Source organism: Tachyglossus aculeatus, chromosome 5 (assembly GCF_015852505.1).
Source record: "Tachyglossus aculeatus isolate mTacAcu1 chromosome 5, mTacAcu1.pri, whole genome shotgun sequence".
NCBI classification, from domain to species: Eukaryota; Metazoa; Chordata; class Mammalia; order Monotremata; family Tachyglossidae; genus Tachyglossus; species Tachyglossus aculeatus.
In genome coordinates, this window is record NC_052070.1 from 2,062,991 (window position 1) to 2,080,848 (window position 17,858).

At 51.7% G+C, this 17,858-nt stretch overlaps 1 protein-coding gene across 1 annotated transcript in view; it reads right to left on the reverse strand.

Annotated features, from left to right (window-relative positions):
* The window catches only part of ADRA1A (adrenoceptor alpha 1A), a 95,481-nt gene extending 79,411 nt beyond the window's left edge, over positions 1-16,070 (reverse strand). Inside the window, exon 1 of the mRNA XM_038746608.1 lies at positions 15,157-16,070. Within this exon, the coding sequence (XP_038602536.1) occupies positions 15,157-16,048 (892 nt within the window). The 5' untranslated portion in view covers positions 16,049-16,070. The remainder of the gene's footprint in view (positions 1-15,156) is intronic.
* Between the last annotated feature and the right edge of the window lie 1,788 nt (positions 16,071-17,858).

Consider the following 17,858-nt stretch of genomic DNA (forward strand, 5'->3'; position numbering starts at 1 on the left):
CACCCTGGGCTTCAAGGCTCTCCATCACCTCGCCCCCTCCTACCTTACCTCCCTTCTCTCCTTCTACTGCCCAGCCCGCACCCTCCGCTCCTCCACCACTAATCTCCTCACTGTACCTCGCTCTCGCCTGTCCCGCCATCGACCCCCGGCCCACGTCATCCCCCGGGCCTGGAATGCCCTCCCTCTGCCCATCCGCCAAGCTAGCTCTCTTCCTCCCTTCAAGGCCCTGCTGAGAGCTCACCTCCTCCAGGAGGCCTTCCCAGACTGAGCCCCTTCTTTCCTCTCCCCCTCGTCCCCCTCTCCATCCTCCCGTCTTACCTCCTTCCCTTCCCCACAGCACCTGTATATATGGTTGTACATATTTATTACTCTATTTATCTATTTATTTATTTATTTTACTTGTACATTTCTATCCTACTTATTTTATTTTGTTGGTATGTTTGGTTCTGTTCTCTGTCTCCCCCTTTTAGACTGTGAGCCCACTGTTGGGTAGGGACTGTCTCTATGTGATGCCAATTTGTACTTCCCAAGCGCTTAGTACAGTGCTCTGCACATAGTAAGCGCTCAATAAATACGATTGATTGATTGATTGATTACTATTGCAATTATAGTAGTAGTAGTACTGTAGCACAGTAGGTTATGGGGGCCACCATGGCTGGCCATGTCTGCCCAGAGCAGGCCCTGGAGGCCTCCATCACTGGTCATTTCAGCCCAGAGCAGACCTTGGGGGCCACCATCGCTGGACAAGTCAGCCCAGAGCAGCAGTCCACTACCTGCTTGTTTGCCCAGAGCATCCCCAAGGCGGAACAAATGAGCCCTCATCATTAGCCCCGACCAGCAGGGAGAATCCAGCTTCTCAGATGCATGGACCACTGCCAATGAAGCCCAATTTTGGAGCTCATTCAGCCAAGGAGCCACAGTTCCCTCCCACACACCGTGGGGCCAAAACTGCAAGAAACAGAAAGTAAATATTTCACCAGCTCATCAACCACAGAGGAAAGCCACAAAGATAGTGGGCATATTGAGTCTTCTAAATCAAGTGTGAACCAAGTATCGGTCCAGGGCTCTGCATGCAGTCGGCTCTCAGTAAATCACAGTGAAAAAGCAACATTGTAGGGGAGGAGGAAGGAGGATGAAGTGGTGGATGAGGAGGAGGAAGAAAAGGAGAAGACCCATGAGGGAAGGTCAAAGCCTGCAGGAGAAAACACTGCAGGGATGGGAAGAGCTGACACCAGAGGCCTCTGAACAGCTGGTTAGCATCTTCACCCAGGGGACCTGACAAGAGGAAATCAGCTTGAACGGCAGCTTGAGGGAAGGAGAGAGGGAAAGAGAGGGAAAGAGGGAGGGGAGGCAGGATGGAGAAATGATTTCTGGCCAGTGACTGAGAAGCTGAGGACAGCTGGAGAAATCTTGGCTCTCGCCAGGGATGGTTTGAGATAAGTCCTGCCTGAAAGCAGGGAAATAGACAACATGACCTTTGACCTTTCAGGTCCTTGGATTCTGTGATATGAAGGACCCCGAACTCTGCCATGGGGGAAAGGGAAGGTTTTTGGCCTACTGTCTCCAGATTGTTTCAGTGCGGTCCCAACCCACGGGAATCATCATCAATCGTATTTATTGAGCGCTTACTATGTGCAGAGCATTGTACTAAGTGCTTGGGAAGTACAAATTGTCAACATATAGAGACAGTCCCTACCCAACAGTGGGCTCACAGTCTAAAAGATTGGCCTCCCGCTTGCCGTTGTCCTTGCCCTCCTGCCCCTTTGTGCTCACTTTGACTCTGTAAGTTGCAGGCCGGGGCTTTGGATGCAATGTGACATGAAAATGGTAAAACCTGAAATGGAAAAACTGTTAGGCTGCCTCAAATACTGTAACCTGTGCATATGCCCCATGATACTATTGATCGGCAAGACTCTTCGGCTCCTCTCTGAGGCCCGCTGAGGCCCAGGCAGACCATGGGTTCTGGCCGCCGGTTGGGAGGCAAGGGAGGAAGGGCCCTGTGGAGGCTATTTTTGGGTCATGATAGTGGGATGCTGAGCTCTCAGTCAAGTGAGCAAGGCCTGAGCCCACAGTGGGGGCTTGAAGGAACCAGCATGACGTAGAGGATACAGAACAGACCTGGGAGGCATAAGGATCTTGGTTCTAATCCTGGCTCTGCCACTTGTATGATATTGGGCAATTCACTTCTCTGTGCCTCAGTTACCTCGTCTGTAAAATGGGGATTAAAGCTGTGAGCCCCATGTCTGACAAGGACTGTGCCCAACCTGATTATCTTGTATCTACCTTGACAAGCAGCATGGCTTAGTGGAAAGAGCCCGGGCTTGGGGGTCAGAGGTTGTGAGTTCCCAGCTCCACCATTTGTCAGCTGTGTGACCTTGGGCACGTCGCTTAACTTATCTGGGCCTCAGTTACCTCATCTGTAAAATGGGGATTAAGACCAAAAGCCCCATGTGGGACAATATGATAACCTTGTATCTATCCCAGCACCTAGAACAACGCTCGGCATATGGTAAGTGCTTAATAAATACCATCATCATTATTATTGTTATTATTAGTCCAGCACCTAGAACAGTGCCTGGCACAAAGTAAGCACTTACAAAAACCATGAAAAAGAGAAAAAAATGAAAAGGAAAGGGAGCAAGCTTAGAGAAGCTGGGGAAGAGAGCAGCATCTGTCAGCACTTAGTACTGTCCTTGGCACTTATTAAATGCTTAAGAAACCCCATAATTATGACTTGTATCTCAGGGTTCAAGAAGTTGGATGAAAACCAACAAAGGGCAAAGGAATGGTGACCAACCGGCCTGGCGTCTAGGGTGTAGTGCCTTCTCATTCATTCATTCATTCATTCATTCATTCATTCAATCATTATTTATTGAGCGCTTACTATGTGCAGAGCACTGTACTAAGTGCTTGGGAAGTACAAGTTGGCAATATATAGAGACGGTCCCTACCCAACAGCGGGCTTACAATCTAGAAGGGGGAGACAGACAACAAAACAAAACATATTAACAAAATAAAATAAATAGAATAAATATGTACAAGTAAAATAAATAAATAAATAGAGTAATAAATATGTACAAACATATATACATATATACAGGTGCTATGGGGTGGGGAAGGAGGTAAGGCAGGGGGATGGGGAGGGGGAGTAGGGGAGAGGAAGGAGGGGGCTCTGTCTTCTGTCTTCGGGGCAACCCAGCTGATCTCTTTCCATGCGTTTCCACGTTCTGAATGCTCATTTTCCCATTGTCTGTGCAGCGCTTGCACCGCAGCTAATGGGCGTGTGCCCATGTGACTCACTTGCTGCCGAGGATCGTCCCCAGATGGACAATTAACCCCCCATCGGCGTTCTTCAGAGAAGCGGTGTCTTGCCCTGTGTCTCCCTTTCCTACGGCCTGGGCTACTCCTGGTGCCATGAACAGGATGTAGTCTGCCCGGCCATGTCCAGACATGTTCTGGCGGTCCCTGGGTGCTCTATGTTAGGGAAAAGGAGCTGTTCTACTCCTGGACCCGAGGCCCCCGCAGAAGCTCCTGGCTTTGGAAAGAAGTCCCAGGGTCACGCCATTGGCATCTCCCCTTTTGGGTCAATGGCTTTGACATCGGTCATAGCTCCAGCTCTGAGGGCTGCATGCCGGGGCCAGAACGCTGGGCTTGGTCTGTCAAGCATTGCTCTGGACACACGCACACACACACACACACACACACACACACACACACACACACACAGTGACTCTGCTTTCTTCTTGTTTATAACTGAGAAGCAGCAGGGCCTAGCGGATAGAGCAGGGGCCTGGGAGACAGGAGGACCTGGGTTCTGGTCCCATCTTGGCCACTTCATTCATTCATTCATTCATTCATTCATTCAATCGTATTAGTACAGTGCTCTGCACACAGTAAGCGCTCACTAAATACAATTGAATGAAGTACAAATCGGGAAGTACTTGGGAAGTACAAATTGGCAACATATAGAGACGGTCCCTACTCAAAAATGGGCTTATCAGCGGTGTGATTTTGGGCAAATCACTTAACATCTCTGTGCCTCAGTTACTTCATCTGTAAAATGGGGATTAAGACTGTGCGCTCCATATGGGACAACCTGATTGTCTCATATCTACCCCAGTGCTTAGAACAGTGCTTGGCACATAGTAAGTGCTTAACAAATGCCTTCATTATTATTATTATATTATCATTATTTCCTTCTCTGGGCCTCGGTTCCCTCATTTGTAAAATGGGGATTGAGACTGTGAGCCCCATGTCGGACAGGGACTGCATCCCACCCTATTTACTTGCATCCAGCCTAGCTCTTAGTATAGTGCTTGGCACACTGTAGGCACTTACTATAGTGTCCTCTGCATCTGAGCGTCTGCACTAGCTAGTTGGTGACAACCTAGCAAGCATGAAGAGGCTACCTGAAACACTACGTGCTTGGAAATGTGCACCACAGAAGAGTTGTTAGATACACACAAGGTGCTGTCAGTCTACAGGGGAGAGAGTTATTAAAATAATTTGGAAATGGGAGAAATGGCAGAGGGTAAGGAAATGTGCATAAGTGCTGTGGGATGACTATCAAATACTTAAGGGGTACGGATCCAAGTGCATAGGCAAAACAATAGGGAGAGGGAGTAGGGGAAATGTGGGCTTAGTCAGGAAAGACCTCTTGGAGGAGAGATGATTAGGAGGACTTTGAGGGTGTGAAGAGTGGTCCGAACCTCTGTCCAGATTCCTCTGGCCACTAGACCTCATGGTCCCCGGACCCAATATCTTCATTCCAGATTCCTCCCGCCATTAGACTCCCTGGTCCCTAGGCCACAATCCTCAGTCTTGACCCCTTGGTTCCCAGGCCTGACCCTCCATCCAGGCTCATTCATTCATTCATTTATTCATTCAATTATAGAGCACTTACTGGGTGCAGAGCCCTGTACTAGGTGCTTGGGAGAGCAGAATATTACAATAAACAGACACATTCCCTGCCTACAATGAGCTTACAGCCTAGGGGAGAGTCACACGATAATATAAATAAATAACAGATGTGTACATTATTGCTGTGGGGCTGGGATGGGGGATGAATATAGGGATTAAGTCAGGGTGACACAGAAGGGAGAGGGAGAAGAGGAAAGGGGGCTTAGTCAGGGAAGACCTCTTGGAGGAGATGCGATTTCAATAAGGATTTAAAGGAGGAAAGAGTAATTGTCTGTAGGATTCAAGGAGGGAGGGTGTTCCAGGCCAGAGGCAAGAGGTCGGCATCAAGATAGATGAGATCGAGGTACAGTGAGTAGGTTGGCATTAGAGGAGTGAAGTCTGTGGCCTGGTTGTAGTAGGAGAGTAGAGAGGTAAGGTGGGAGCAGGCAAGATGACTCCTTTGGGCAATAGACCCCACAGTACCCAGGCCCACAGTTCTCAGTCCAGACTCCTCCAGCCACTAGACTCCTCAGTTCCCAGACCTACAGTCCTCAGTCCAGACTCTTCCGGTCCCTTAATCTCATGGTCCAGAGACCTAACCCTCTGTCCAGACTCTTCCGACCACTACAGCATCAGTGTGAGAAGCAGGACTGGCAGTTAGGAGACTTCAGTTCTAATCCTGCCTCTGCCCTTTTCCTGTCATGTGGCCTTGGACAATTCATTTCACATTGTTGGGACCCGATTTTCTCCTCTGCAAAATGGGTATTCAATCCCCGTTCTCCCTCAGTCTTAGAACGTGAGCCCCTTGTCGGACAGGGACTCTAGCTGAGCTGTTTGCATTGCGTCTCCCAACAATTAGTGTAGGTCTTGGTGCATAGTAAATTAGCACAGTTATTAATTATCATTTTTAGACCACATGGGGTCCCCACATACAACCTGTCCAGACTCCTCTTGTCACTAGACCTCGGAGTCCCTGGATAACTCCCTGCTCCGAGCTTTGAGTCGACAACAGGAATAATTTTCCACTGGTGTTTTGGGGAACGTGGAAGTAGCTTCTCCCAGACCCAGGGGCTGATCGGGATCAGAGACCTCCGAACCTGCACAACCAGAGAGGGCAGGGCTGATTCAAGCCATCTTGGGATTCATTCATTCAGTCATCTTTATTGAGCGCTTACTGTGTGCAAAGCACTGTACTAAGTGCTTGGAAGAGTACGATACAATATGGTAGGTCGTCGAACCAGCAGGTGAGAAGCTGAAGAAAGAAAGAGAAGAAATGCTCCAGGAAGCCTGTATGTCAATACGTGCTAGCCCTGGGGGCTGGGGGAGAGCTTGCAGGGGAGGAAGGGGGATGGATGGGAATTTTTTTTTTTTAATGGCATTCGTTAAGCACTTACTATGTTCCAGGCACTCTTCTAAGTGCTGGGGTAGATACCAAATAATCAGGTCGGTCACAGTCCCTGTCCAATATGGGGTTTACAATCTTAATCCTCATTTTACAGATGAGGGAACTGAGGCACACAGAGGTGAAGGATATTGCCCAAGGTCACATAGCCGACAAATGAAGGAGTTGGGATTAGAACCCAGGTTCTTCTGATTCCCAGGTCCAGGCTCCATCGTTCCTTTCATCACCAGGACGACATCCCTCTAGGCTCTAAACTCCCTGTGGACAGGGAACGTGTCTACAGACCCTGCCATACTGTACTCTCCCAAGCGCTTAGTATGATCCATCAATCTGTTGTATTTATTGAGTGCTTACTGTTGTGCAGACCACTGTACTAAGCACTCAGGTATGTACAATATAAAAGAGTTGGTAGACATGTTCCCTGCCCTCAAGGAGCTTAAAGTCTAGAGGGGGAGTGGTCAGTAATATAAATAAAGTACACAAATGTATATAAGCGCTGTGGGCTGTGTGGGGTGGATAAATGGTTGCAAATCCAAGTGTAAGAGCGATGTAGAAAGGAGTGGGAGAAGACTGATCTGTACACAGTGAGTGTGTAATAAATATGATTGACTGATTAATTGATTAATTGATGGCTCAGAGCCCAGGACTCCGGTCCCACAGTGGGGCATAGCGGGGTTGTACCAGGGGTAGGATCGGCAGCAGGGCCGACTTCCCAGTCACCCAGCAATCTTAATAATAATAATAATGATAATTATAGCATTTATTAAGCACTTAATACGTACAAAGCACTGTTCTAAGCTCTGGGGAGGTTACCAGGTGATCAGGTTGTCCCACGGGGTGCTCACAGTCTTAATCCTCATTTTACAAATGAGGTAACTGAGGCACTGAGAAGTTAAGTGACCTGCCCAAAGTCACACAGCTGGCAATTGGCCGAGTTAGGATTTGAACCCATGACCTCTGACTCCAAAGCCTGTGCTCTTTCCACTGAGTCATACTGTTTCCTTCAGCAATAATGGTAGAAAAGAATCAAATCTTTCTCTGGTGTTTGGCTGTGAAGATAATGATTTCAATCACTTTCCTTTTGCCAAGATAAAACAGGAACATTACAATAAGCAGGTTTACGCCATCCAGAGTTGCTGGAATAATATTTTTGCTCTCAAAACATGGAGAGCCAGGAGTCCCTTCAGCACTGCTGGGGACACTGTCTCCTGCTGTCTTGTTGTTGGGGGTTTTGGGGTGAGCCCAGCTCAGCGGGCTCTGTCACGGACCAGTCAGGTCCCCAAATTCTTCTGTCACCCCACACACAGCTCTTGGGAGAGATTACAGGAGGAACAATATCACCAGACAAATCCCTGCCCTGGGGCCTGGTGACTGTGGTCGTGATAATGACGATGTTGTTGATAATAATAATAACAACAATGATAATAATAATTGTGGTATTTGTTAAATGCTTACTATGTGCTGAGCACTGCAGTAAGGGCTGGGGTAGATACAAGCTAATCCCTACAGTCTAAGTAGGTGGGAAGACAGGTATCGAATCCCCATTTTGCAGATGAGGGCACTGAGGCACAGAGAAGTTAAATGACTATGCTGATGAGAGCCACACACTGCCTTCTTCTCAGACCTCAGGTGCACCGTAGTTAGCTTCTGCTCCCCTCTATCCAGTCCCATCAGCCAAGAAATTGGAACCATACTAACTATAACCATGTGCTTCCCCCTCAAGATCACCTCAGTCACTGGGGGTGGGAGAGGACTGGGGTTGGGGGGTAAGCTGCTGGCTGGCTGGAAACCCTGGGCATGATCGTGGACCAGTTGGGCTTGAGCTGAAGAAAGCATGATGGAGCTGGCATCTCACTTCCTTCCTCAAGTGGTCACCAACTAGACACCTACCCAGGGTGGTGAGGGGGGAAACCTTCCAGCTGCCCCCTCGCCTTTTTCTTCTCAAGCTGCCTAGGATGTTGTCCCCGCCTCTGCCCTAATGGCTACAAACCTGCTAAACCATCAGCTCCTGGAGGGCAGGGAGCACTAGTTCTATTGTCCTCTCCCAAGCGCTTAGTACAGTGCTCTGCACATAGTAAGCACTCAATAAATACGATTGATGATAATGCTCTGCACCCAATATACTGTAAGCTCCTTGAGGGCAGGGATCATGTCCACTGACTCTACTGTACTCTCCCAGCTGCTCAGTACAGTGCTCTGCACATAGTTGAGGGTAAACTCTTTAAGGGTAGGGACCATGTTTATTAATTCTATTGCCCTCTCTTGAGAACTTTGTACAATGTCCTGCACACAGCAGGTGTTCAATAAATACTGTCTGTTAATTGATTGTTCAGTTAAGGTGAAAGCCCTTATGGGGTGTTGTACTTTCCCAGTGCTTAGTATAGTACTCTGTACACAGCAAGTGATGAATACATGATAGGCCAATTGCTTGGCATGTATTATAATAATGACAATAATAATAATAATGCTATTTGTTAAGTGCTTCCTATGTGCCAGGCACTGTTCTAAGCACTGGGGTGGATACAAGCAAATTAGGTTGGACATAGTCCCTGTCCCACATGGGGCTCCCAATCTCAATTCCCAATTTTACCACTGAGGTAACTGAAGCCCAGAGAACTTAAGTGACTTGGCCCAAGATCTCACAGCAGACCAGTGGCAGATATATGCATTAGGCACTTTGCACCATAAGTGGCAGATAAATGCATTAGGCACTTTGCACCACGCACTGCGCTAAACGCTGAGAAGATAGAGGGAAGCAGATGGCACCACCTAATGTCTCTCCCCTTTCTAGGAATTTCCTGTGGCTCATTGGCTTGGTGGCCAAGAGCGGAAACGAGCCATGGGAGAACTCGCCCAGCCCAGTCCTGGCAGCCCCAGGGTGACACTCCCTTTTGGGGGCTCACAATAGACCCCACCAGGTACCTCAGGCCCCCCCAAGCAGAGACTGCCTGTGTGCTCCCAGCAGGCAGAGGAGAATGGGCCCTCATGAACCTGTGGAAACAAGCCCAGGCCGGGACAAAGCCTCTCTCTCCTCTTTGGGAGCAGCGGCCTTCCCACCATTACTCATGGGAGCCAATTAGCCCACCAGCCCCGAGGTGAGGATTCTGGGAGGCACAAAGGGATCAGCAAGCCTGGGATGGAGAGTGTTGCTGGTGGATTCTGTGTTTTCTGCTTCCCCATCAGCCAAAAAATACAGTGGGAATGACTGAGCACTTAACGTGTGCCCAGCACTGTGCTAGAACACCTGTCTTCCCCACCAGACTGGAATAATAATCACACTAGTTTTAGTATTTGTTAGGAACTTACTATGTACCAAGCAGAATACTTAGCACCGATAAAAGCTCTTCAGGTCCCACATAGGGCTCACAGTCTAAGCAGGGGGGAGAACAGGTCTCTATTTTACAAGTGAGGGAACTGAAGCTTAGAAAAATTAAGTGTCTTGCCCAAAGTATTATAACAGGCAAGTAGCAGAGGCAGGATTAGAACTGAGGTTCTCTGACTCCCCAGGCCCACACTTTTTCCATTAGGCCACATTATTTCTCTTGGAAGCTTCTTGAGGGTAGCCATTGTACCAACTTAATCTTTTGTACTCTTCCAAGCACTTAGTACAGTGCTCTGCATAGAGTAAATACTCAATAAATATCATTGGTTGAATGACTGACTGATTGGGAGAGTACAATAGAGTTAGTAGTACGATTCCTGTCCTGGAGGAGTTCACAATCTACGGTGTGCAGAGCACTGTGCTGAGCATTTGGGTAAGTCCAATAGAGTTAATATACATGATCCTTGCCCTCGAGGAGTGTACAGAGCAGTGGACTGAGTGCCAGGGTGAGTGAAGTAGACACTATCCCTGCCTTCGAGGCCACCCACCTACAGCTCTAGGATATGTTGAGTTGGTGCCTTGGGGCTCAAACTTGGCATCTCACTTTTGGGCAGGGAGGGACATAGGGATGAATTTTTAGGATCCGAACACCAGCACTTCGCTCCTTGGACCCTCCCAAGTTGGCAATGCTGTGCCCACTGCGAGTGGCCAGAAGACCTATTCTGCATAGGTCACTGGTTCACCCCCATCGCTTTCCAGAAGGTTATGGCCTTCCGATCGTCTCTCTGGGAAACAGAGCGAGGGCCTGGGGGGGCCTCGGTGGGGGAAGTGGGCAGCCCTGTCCCACGTAAAGCTAGCCCCCACATCGGCAGGGCCGGCTGGAGGACAAAGTTTCCCTTAAAAGGGATCTTCGTCACATGGTCGGCTCCGAAACGGGCAGGTTTCTAAATGGTCACCGCGCGGTCTGGCGATCGGCTAAATGTGGGAAGCTCAAGAAAAATGTGTGCGCTGTTCTGTCCCAAACCCTTTATGGGCATGGGCTGCTGACATCTCTTTCACTTAGCATTCCGGCCAAGACGCTGAGGGGAAGCCTTCCCCTTTCCCCTTTTCAAATTCAAACCCGTCTCTTTGGGGATCCCTGGCCCACGGTCTTTAGCGTCTGGGCCCGCCGGAGGCCAGAAGCCCACATCACTGGCACCCCTCGGCTTCGTGCCCACCACCGGGCGACCTGGTCAGTGGGTTTCCGCCTCTCCTCTTCCCCCACCCCCCACCCCCACCTCCACCCCACCGCACCACTTGATTTAAGGCCTGGGCTTGATGGGGAGGCCGCACCAAGCAGAGTGACGTCAGGAAGACGTACAGAAGACCAAAGACCTGAGAGAAATGTTCACATTTATGAATGTGCCAGTTCTGCACATTAGGAGTACATGACTGGACCGTTTCATTGCCCGTTGTCGTTGTATTTGTTTTTTCTATTAAGCTCTCTTCCACCCCAGGGGCCAAGGGAGCAGGCTGGCTCAGTGTCCTCCTGAGGGCAGACAGATGTGCCTGGGAACCCTGCAACAGCCCTCTCTCCCCGTCATCTCTCCACTCCTCCCTCCCACCCCCACAGCGCTCCCTCCCTCCCTAAATCCTTCTCCTCTCCCTTCTTCCTTCCCACCGTCCCACCACCCTCTCCTGCCTAGTATAAGAAGGACCGGCAAACTTCAGAAGCCTAAATATTCCCACAATAGGTGGGGCAACCAGTGGATGGGGCTTGGGCACGGGAGTCGGAAGGTCAGGGGTTCTAATCCCAGCTCTGCCACTTGTCTACTGTGTGATCTTGGGCAAGTCACTTCACTTCTCTGTGCCTCCGTTACCTTATCTGTAAAATGGGGATCAAGACCGTGAGCCCAACATGGGACAGAGACTGAGTCCAACCCGATTTTCTTGTATCCAACCCAGTGTTTAATAAAGTGCCTGGCACACAGTAAGCATTTAACGAATACCATTATTATTACTATTATTATTATTATTATTATTATTATTATTACTTCCCAGCGGGGTGAGAGGGACCAGCTGCAGCCCCATGAAGGATGAATTGTAATAACAATAAGAGCAATAAGAATAAATGCTTACTATGTGCCAGGCACTGTACTAAGCACTGGGGTGAAAACAAACAAATCAGGTAGGACACAGCCCCTGTCCCACAAGGGTGTCACATTCTTAATCCCCATTTTCCAGATGAAAGAACTGAGAGAAGTGAAGTGACTTGCCCAAGGTTACACGGCAGACAAGTGGTGGAGCCAGGATTAGATCCCAAGTCCTCCTTATGAGAAACAGCTTGGCTCAGGGGAAAGAGCACAGGCTTTGGAGTCAGAGGTCATGGGTTCAAATCCTGGCTCTACCAATTGTCAGCTGTGTGACTTTGGGCAAGTCACTTCACTTCTCTGGGCCTCAGTTACCTCATCTGGAAAATGGGGATGAAGACTGTGAGCCCCCCGTGGGACAACCTGATCACTTTGTAACCTCCCCAGCACTTAGAACAGTACTTTGCATGTAGTAAGTGCTTAATAAATGCCATTATCATTATTATTATGACTTCTAGGCCTGGGCTCTATCCACAAAGCCATGCTGCTAATTGCTGCATCCACGTCTTGTTCCCTCACCTCCAGGCCATCACCTCCAAAACACTTGGAAATCCATAGCTGCCAGTCCTGCACGGCAGGCAAGGCGGCGTGGGCAGTAAGACGGATGGGGGAGGTGAGGAGAAAGCTGAAATATCTCAATGATAACAGTTATAAAGACACTGTGCTCTGCACACAGTAGACACTCAATACATTCTATTGGCTGATAATGACAAATCTCATTACGTTTCCCTAGACGCTCCCTCCCCCTTCCATGGGTCAGCACTTTTTTGACAGAATCCAGAAAGTCCCCATTAGGCTCCCTGTCTTCCAAAGGAGAGGTTTTTAGATAGGGAGGGTGCTCTCCTGGGTAGGTACCCACCTTGGCCTAGTGGATAAAGCATGGGCTTGGGAGTAAGAAAGACCTGGGTTCTAATTCCAGCTCTGCCACATAGCTTCTGTGTGACCATAGGCAAGTCACTTCTTTGTGTCTCAGTTACCTCATCTGTAAAATGGGGAGGGATAATAATAATAATAATGATGGTATTTGTTAGGCGCTTATTATGTGTCAAACACTGTTCGAAGCACTGCGGTAGATATAAGCTAAGCAGGTTGGACAAAGTTCCTGTCCCATGTGGGGCTCACAGTCTTAATCCCCATTTTAAAGATGAGGTAACTGAGGCCCAGAGAAGTGAAGTGACTTGCCCAAGGTCACACAGCAAACAAGTGGTGGAGCTGGAATCAGAAACCTGGTCCCTCTGACTCCCAGGCCCGGTCTCTAACCAATAGGCAAAGCTGCTTCCCTGACTGTGAGCCCCACGTGGGACAGGGATTGTGTCCAACCTGATTAGTTTGTATCCACCCCAGCGCTTTGAACAGTGCCTGGCACATAGTAAGCACTTAACAAACACCATATTACCTCATTCAGTGTAGGGGACCCTTCCTTCCTTAGCCTAAGTCCATACCTACACCAGAGTCACTGCTCTATAGGGGAGAAGAGTGGAACTGAGCCCTCGTAGCTGGTCGCTTGTTCCAGAGTCAAGAGTTCCCTCTCTAAAGAGTCCCCCGAATTCCGGTACTTCCTAGCCCTCCTTCCAGGGAGGAAGAGTGGAGACGGGTAAGCAGATGGTGGCCAAGAGAGTTGAGGCTGTGTTGAAGCCTTCCCAAAATTGTAAGTGATCCTGGAGGGAAAATCCTCTGGACAGTAAGCTCGTTGTGGGCAGGGAATCTGTCTACCAACTCTGCTATATTGTGATCAATCAGTTAATCAGTCAGTCATATTTACTGAGCCTTTACTGTGTGCAGGGTACTCTCCCAAGTGCTTTGTTCGATGCTCTGCACACAGTAAGCACTCATTAAAATCCTATTGACTGATGGATGGATGAGGAGGCAAGGGCGAGATCTCTGGCAGTTCTGTCAATAATACCGGCAGTACAAGTAGTTCTGAGAGCTGGCCAAGGAGACGCTGTACACAACCCACGATTAGGCAGCTAAAATCTGACCCCAGATGTTGGAAATATCGGCTTCCAACGGCTCCCTTCCCCATCCAGACCGCTTGCAGCTGCTGGCAGGGGAGCAAGCATCCATAGATTTGAGTCAGTAAAGGACAGAAGACCCACTATTTTGGGATCTTTTTCCAGGTTTTGGGATGTGCCTGGACTCCCCTAAATGAACCCATTTTCTGACGATCGTGATTAGTTTGGACAGAAACTCATTTAGCATCTGGAAAAATTGGTCTTGTCAACCCTCGAGCATTTATCAATTCCAACGGCTACTCCCAGATAGAAAGAAATAAGGAACGTCGACAGGACACTAGTGAAGACACCGACAGGGTTAGTCTTAACACATTACTACAGTGCTTGGCAGCGAGTAAGCGCTTAACAAATTCCACACTTCTTACATCGTCATCGAAAAGGAGTAAGCATAACATTACTGAAATGTCTAAATCTAAGGGTCTTTCAAAGTTTGGGCAGGATTGGATTCATCATTCTTCTCCCTGCTAAGAGTTTGCAATCCTTCCCATACCCTCCCAGATTCCAGTAAACAGAAAGAGCACAAGCGAGAAGAATCCGATTGTACTTCTTCGTTGGCCGTAATCAGCATATAATACCACACACCCACCTGCCCAGATAAAAAGCATTTTTCTAGGCAATTCGAACAGCCGTTTACCGATTCAGATAAAAATCTCAAGTGTGGCTCAAAGATCTTCAGCCTTCCAGGGGAGAAGAGGAAAGAGGAGGGCTGAGTTACAGGGAGACCACTGCTAAGGCTACAGAGGGTCTCTGCCTTGTCTAATGGGCAGGCAGGCAGGAAGATGGGCTAGGAGCCCCCCTAAGGGCCAGGCTTCCATGGAAGGGAGTGGAAATTCATATGAAATGCGACCTCAGAAGGTCTTTGGGCTCCTTCTCCAGGGGGTGCCTGGGCAGTAGTGCTCTCTGCCCCCTCTCACCTATGCCCACTTTTTATCCCCACCCCACCCCGACCACCACTTCAACACTTTGGCACCACCTAAGCTCTTGGGCATTCATTCATTCATTCAATCATATTTATTGAGCGCTAACTGTGTGCAGAGCACTCACAACCCTCTATGCCCCGCTCCCTCCCAAGCGCTGGGTACGGTGCTCCTCTCCCTAACTCACCCGTTCAATCAATGAGTGCTTCCTGGGAATAGAGCACTGTCCTAAGCACTCGGGAGAGTACAGCACAATAGATCGGTGGATAAGATCCCTGCCCTCAAGGAGCTCGCAGTCTGCAGGTACCCGGTTGCAACTCTCGATGGGCAGATGGATGGAGAGAGCTTTGGCTCTGACCGGCCTCCCAGCCCAATCGGGGGTGGGTCAAACCAGGCCCTAAGCTGAAGGCGCACACCCCTTCCCTCTGTTTCCATCCCCCCTGGGGGAATCGGCGATAGCAGAGGGCACACTCACCGATGGGCATCACCAAGAAGAAGGGGAGCCAGCAGAGGACGAAGCAGCCCACGACTATGCCCAGGGTCTTGGCCGCTTTCTTCTCACGGGAGAACTTGAGGAGGCGCAGGGAGAAGTGGGCCTTGCCCTTGGAGCCGGGGCCCTGGGCCTCAGGCGCGTTTCTGCGGTGGATCCGGAGGGTGACCTGCTCCGAGTCGGATTTGTCCGTCTTCAGGCCGGCACGGAGGCCCCTGCTCTCCCTCCTGGCTACCACGTAGACACGGCAGTACATGGCCAGGATGATGGCCAGCGGCACGTAGAAGGAGCCCAGGGCCGAGAAGAGCACATAGCCCGGGTCCTCGTTGATCTGGCAGATGGTCTCATCCTTGGGGGCCGGCTGCCTCCAGCCGAACAGCGGGCAGATGGAGATGACCAGGGCCAGGGCCCAGACGCTGAGCAGCGCCAGCAGGCCCCGCCGCTCCGTCACGATGGTCGGGTAGCGCAGCGGGTAGCTCACCCCGATGTAGCGGTCCACGGAGATGACGCACAGGCCCATGATGGAGGCGGTGCAGCAGAGCACATCTACCGCCGCCCAGATGGTGCAGAAGACGCGCCCAAAGGCCCAGTAGCCCAGGATCTCGAAGATGGCCGAGAAGGGCAGCACAGTGGACGTGAGAAGCAGGTCTGCCACGGCCAGGTTGGCGATGTAGTAGTGGGTGACGCTCTGCAGGTGCCGGTGGCAGGCCACCGACAGGATCACCAGGATGTTCCCCAGGACCCCGAAGAGGATCAGGCCCCCCAGGATCACGCCCAGGAGGACGGCCTTCGGGACGCTCAAGGGGGGCAAGGGTGCGGCCCCCAGGGCGTGGGTGCAGTTGGAGCACTCGGAGGCGTTCCTGAGCATCAGCTCCATCCTTCCCGGGGCGGCCCGGGGTCGGGGGGCCGGGATGGGGACGGGGGAGAGAGTCGGAGGCCGGGTCTTCCCGGAGTGTGCCCTGGAGTGCCCCGGGAGAGGGGGGAGGGGGGAGGAAAGTCAGAGAGGGGGCATCCCCGGGTGTGCGGGGTGGGGGCAGGCCCCCCCCCCACCGGTCCACAGATGGGGGCAGTGAGCAGGTTGGGGATGGGGGGGGGGGTTTCTGTGTCTGCCCTCCCCTCCCCCTTCGGCTCCCCCCGGGTCGGGCCCCCGGAGGTCCTTAGGGGAGGGCCATCTGCCGACGCCTAAGCCGGGCAGGGCCCCGGGCGGGCACAAGGGGAGACCCCGGGGCTGGCATGCGGCGGGGTCCTGGGGGGTCCCGGGGGGTGTGGGGGCGGGACCGGCTCTCTAGGAAAGAATCGTCCTTGGGGTCAGGCCGGACTCTCCGCATCCTCCTCCGAAGCGTGTCCCCGCCAGTGGCTCCATCCCGGGGGGCAGGACCGGGTGGCAAGGACCGGGGGCAGGACCGGGGGTCAGTGGCAGGGACGGGGGGAAGGACCGGGGGTCAGTGGCAGGGTCGGGGGGCAGGACCGGGGGTCAGGGAGAGAAGGTGTGGGCGCGGGGGGCGTCAGTTGGGGTCGGTTGGAGTCGGAGCTCAGGGGGCGTCCGCCGGGGCGTCGGCGGGTCCTGGCGGGGTCCGGTGCGGTGCGGTGCGGTGCGGTCCGGGGCGCGGGGGCTGCGGGAGAGAAGGCGCGGGAGCAGACTGTCAGGGCTGCGGGGGGTCCGGGGGGCCCGGGAGTTCGGGGAGGACCGCGGAGGAGATGGAGGGACAGGAGGGACGGGAGGAAGGGGTTCCCACTCCCCCTGCTGCTGCTCCTTTATCAAGCAGCGTGGCTCAGTGTAAAGAGCACGGGCTTTGGAGTCAGAAGTCATGGGTTCAAATCCCGGCTCCGCCAACTGTCAGCTGTGTGACTTTGGGCAAGTCACTTCACTTCTCCGTGCCTCAGTTCCCTCATCTGTAAAATGGGGATTAAACCCGTGAGCCCCCCGGGGGACAACCTGATCACCTTGTAACCTCCCCAGCGCTTAGAACAGTGCTCTGCACATAGTAAGCGCTTAACAAATACCATCATTATTATTATTATTATTATCAGCGTGGCTCAGTGGAAAGAGCCCGGCCTTTGGAGTCAGAGGGCATGGGTTCAAATCCCGGCTCCACCACCTGTCAGCTGTGTGACTTTGGGCAAGTCACTTCACTTCTCTGGGCCTCGGTCACCTCATCTGTAAAATGGGGATGAAGACTGTGAGCCCCCCGTGGGACAACCTGATCACCTTGTAACCTCCCTAGCGCTTAGAACAGTGCTATGCACATAGAAAGCGCTTAATAAATGCTATCATCATTCTTATAATCCTCTCACCTCTAACAGAAAGCTCCTGCCCCTGCCCTGCCCTGCCCTGCCCTGCTCTGCCCCTGCCCCTGCCCTGCTCTGCCCCTGCCCCTGCCCTGCCTCTGCCCCTGCCCCTGCCCCTGCCCTGCTCTGCCCCTGCCCCTGCCCTGCTCTGCCCCTGCCCCTGCCCCTGCCCTGCTCTGCCCCTGCCCCTGCCCTGCCTCTGCCCCTGCCCCTGCCCTGCCCCGTGCACAGTTTTCCCGGGTAGGCGCTATAACACCAGATCATCTCGGGAACAGTTTGTCACCCACCGACCTAACGGGGGGCTTTATGGGGACCACCCCCGTCCACAGAGGACCCCCGGGCTCTTCCTCTTCCCGTCCCCCTCCCCCGTGCTGCCCCATGAGTCCCTTTTCCTAACC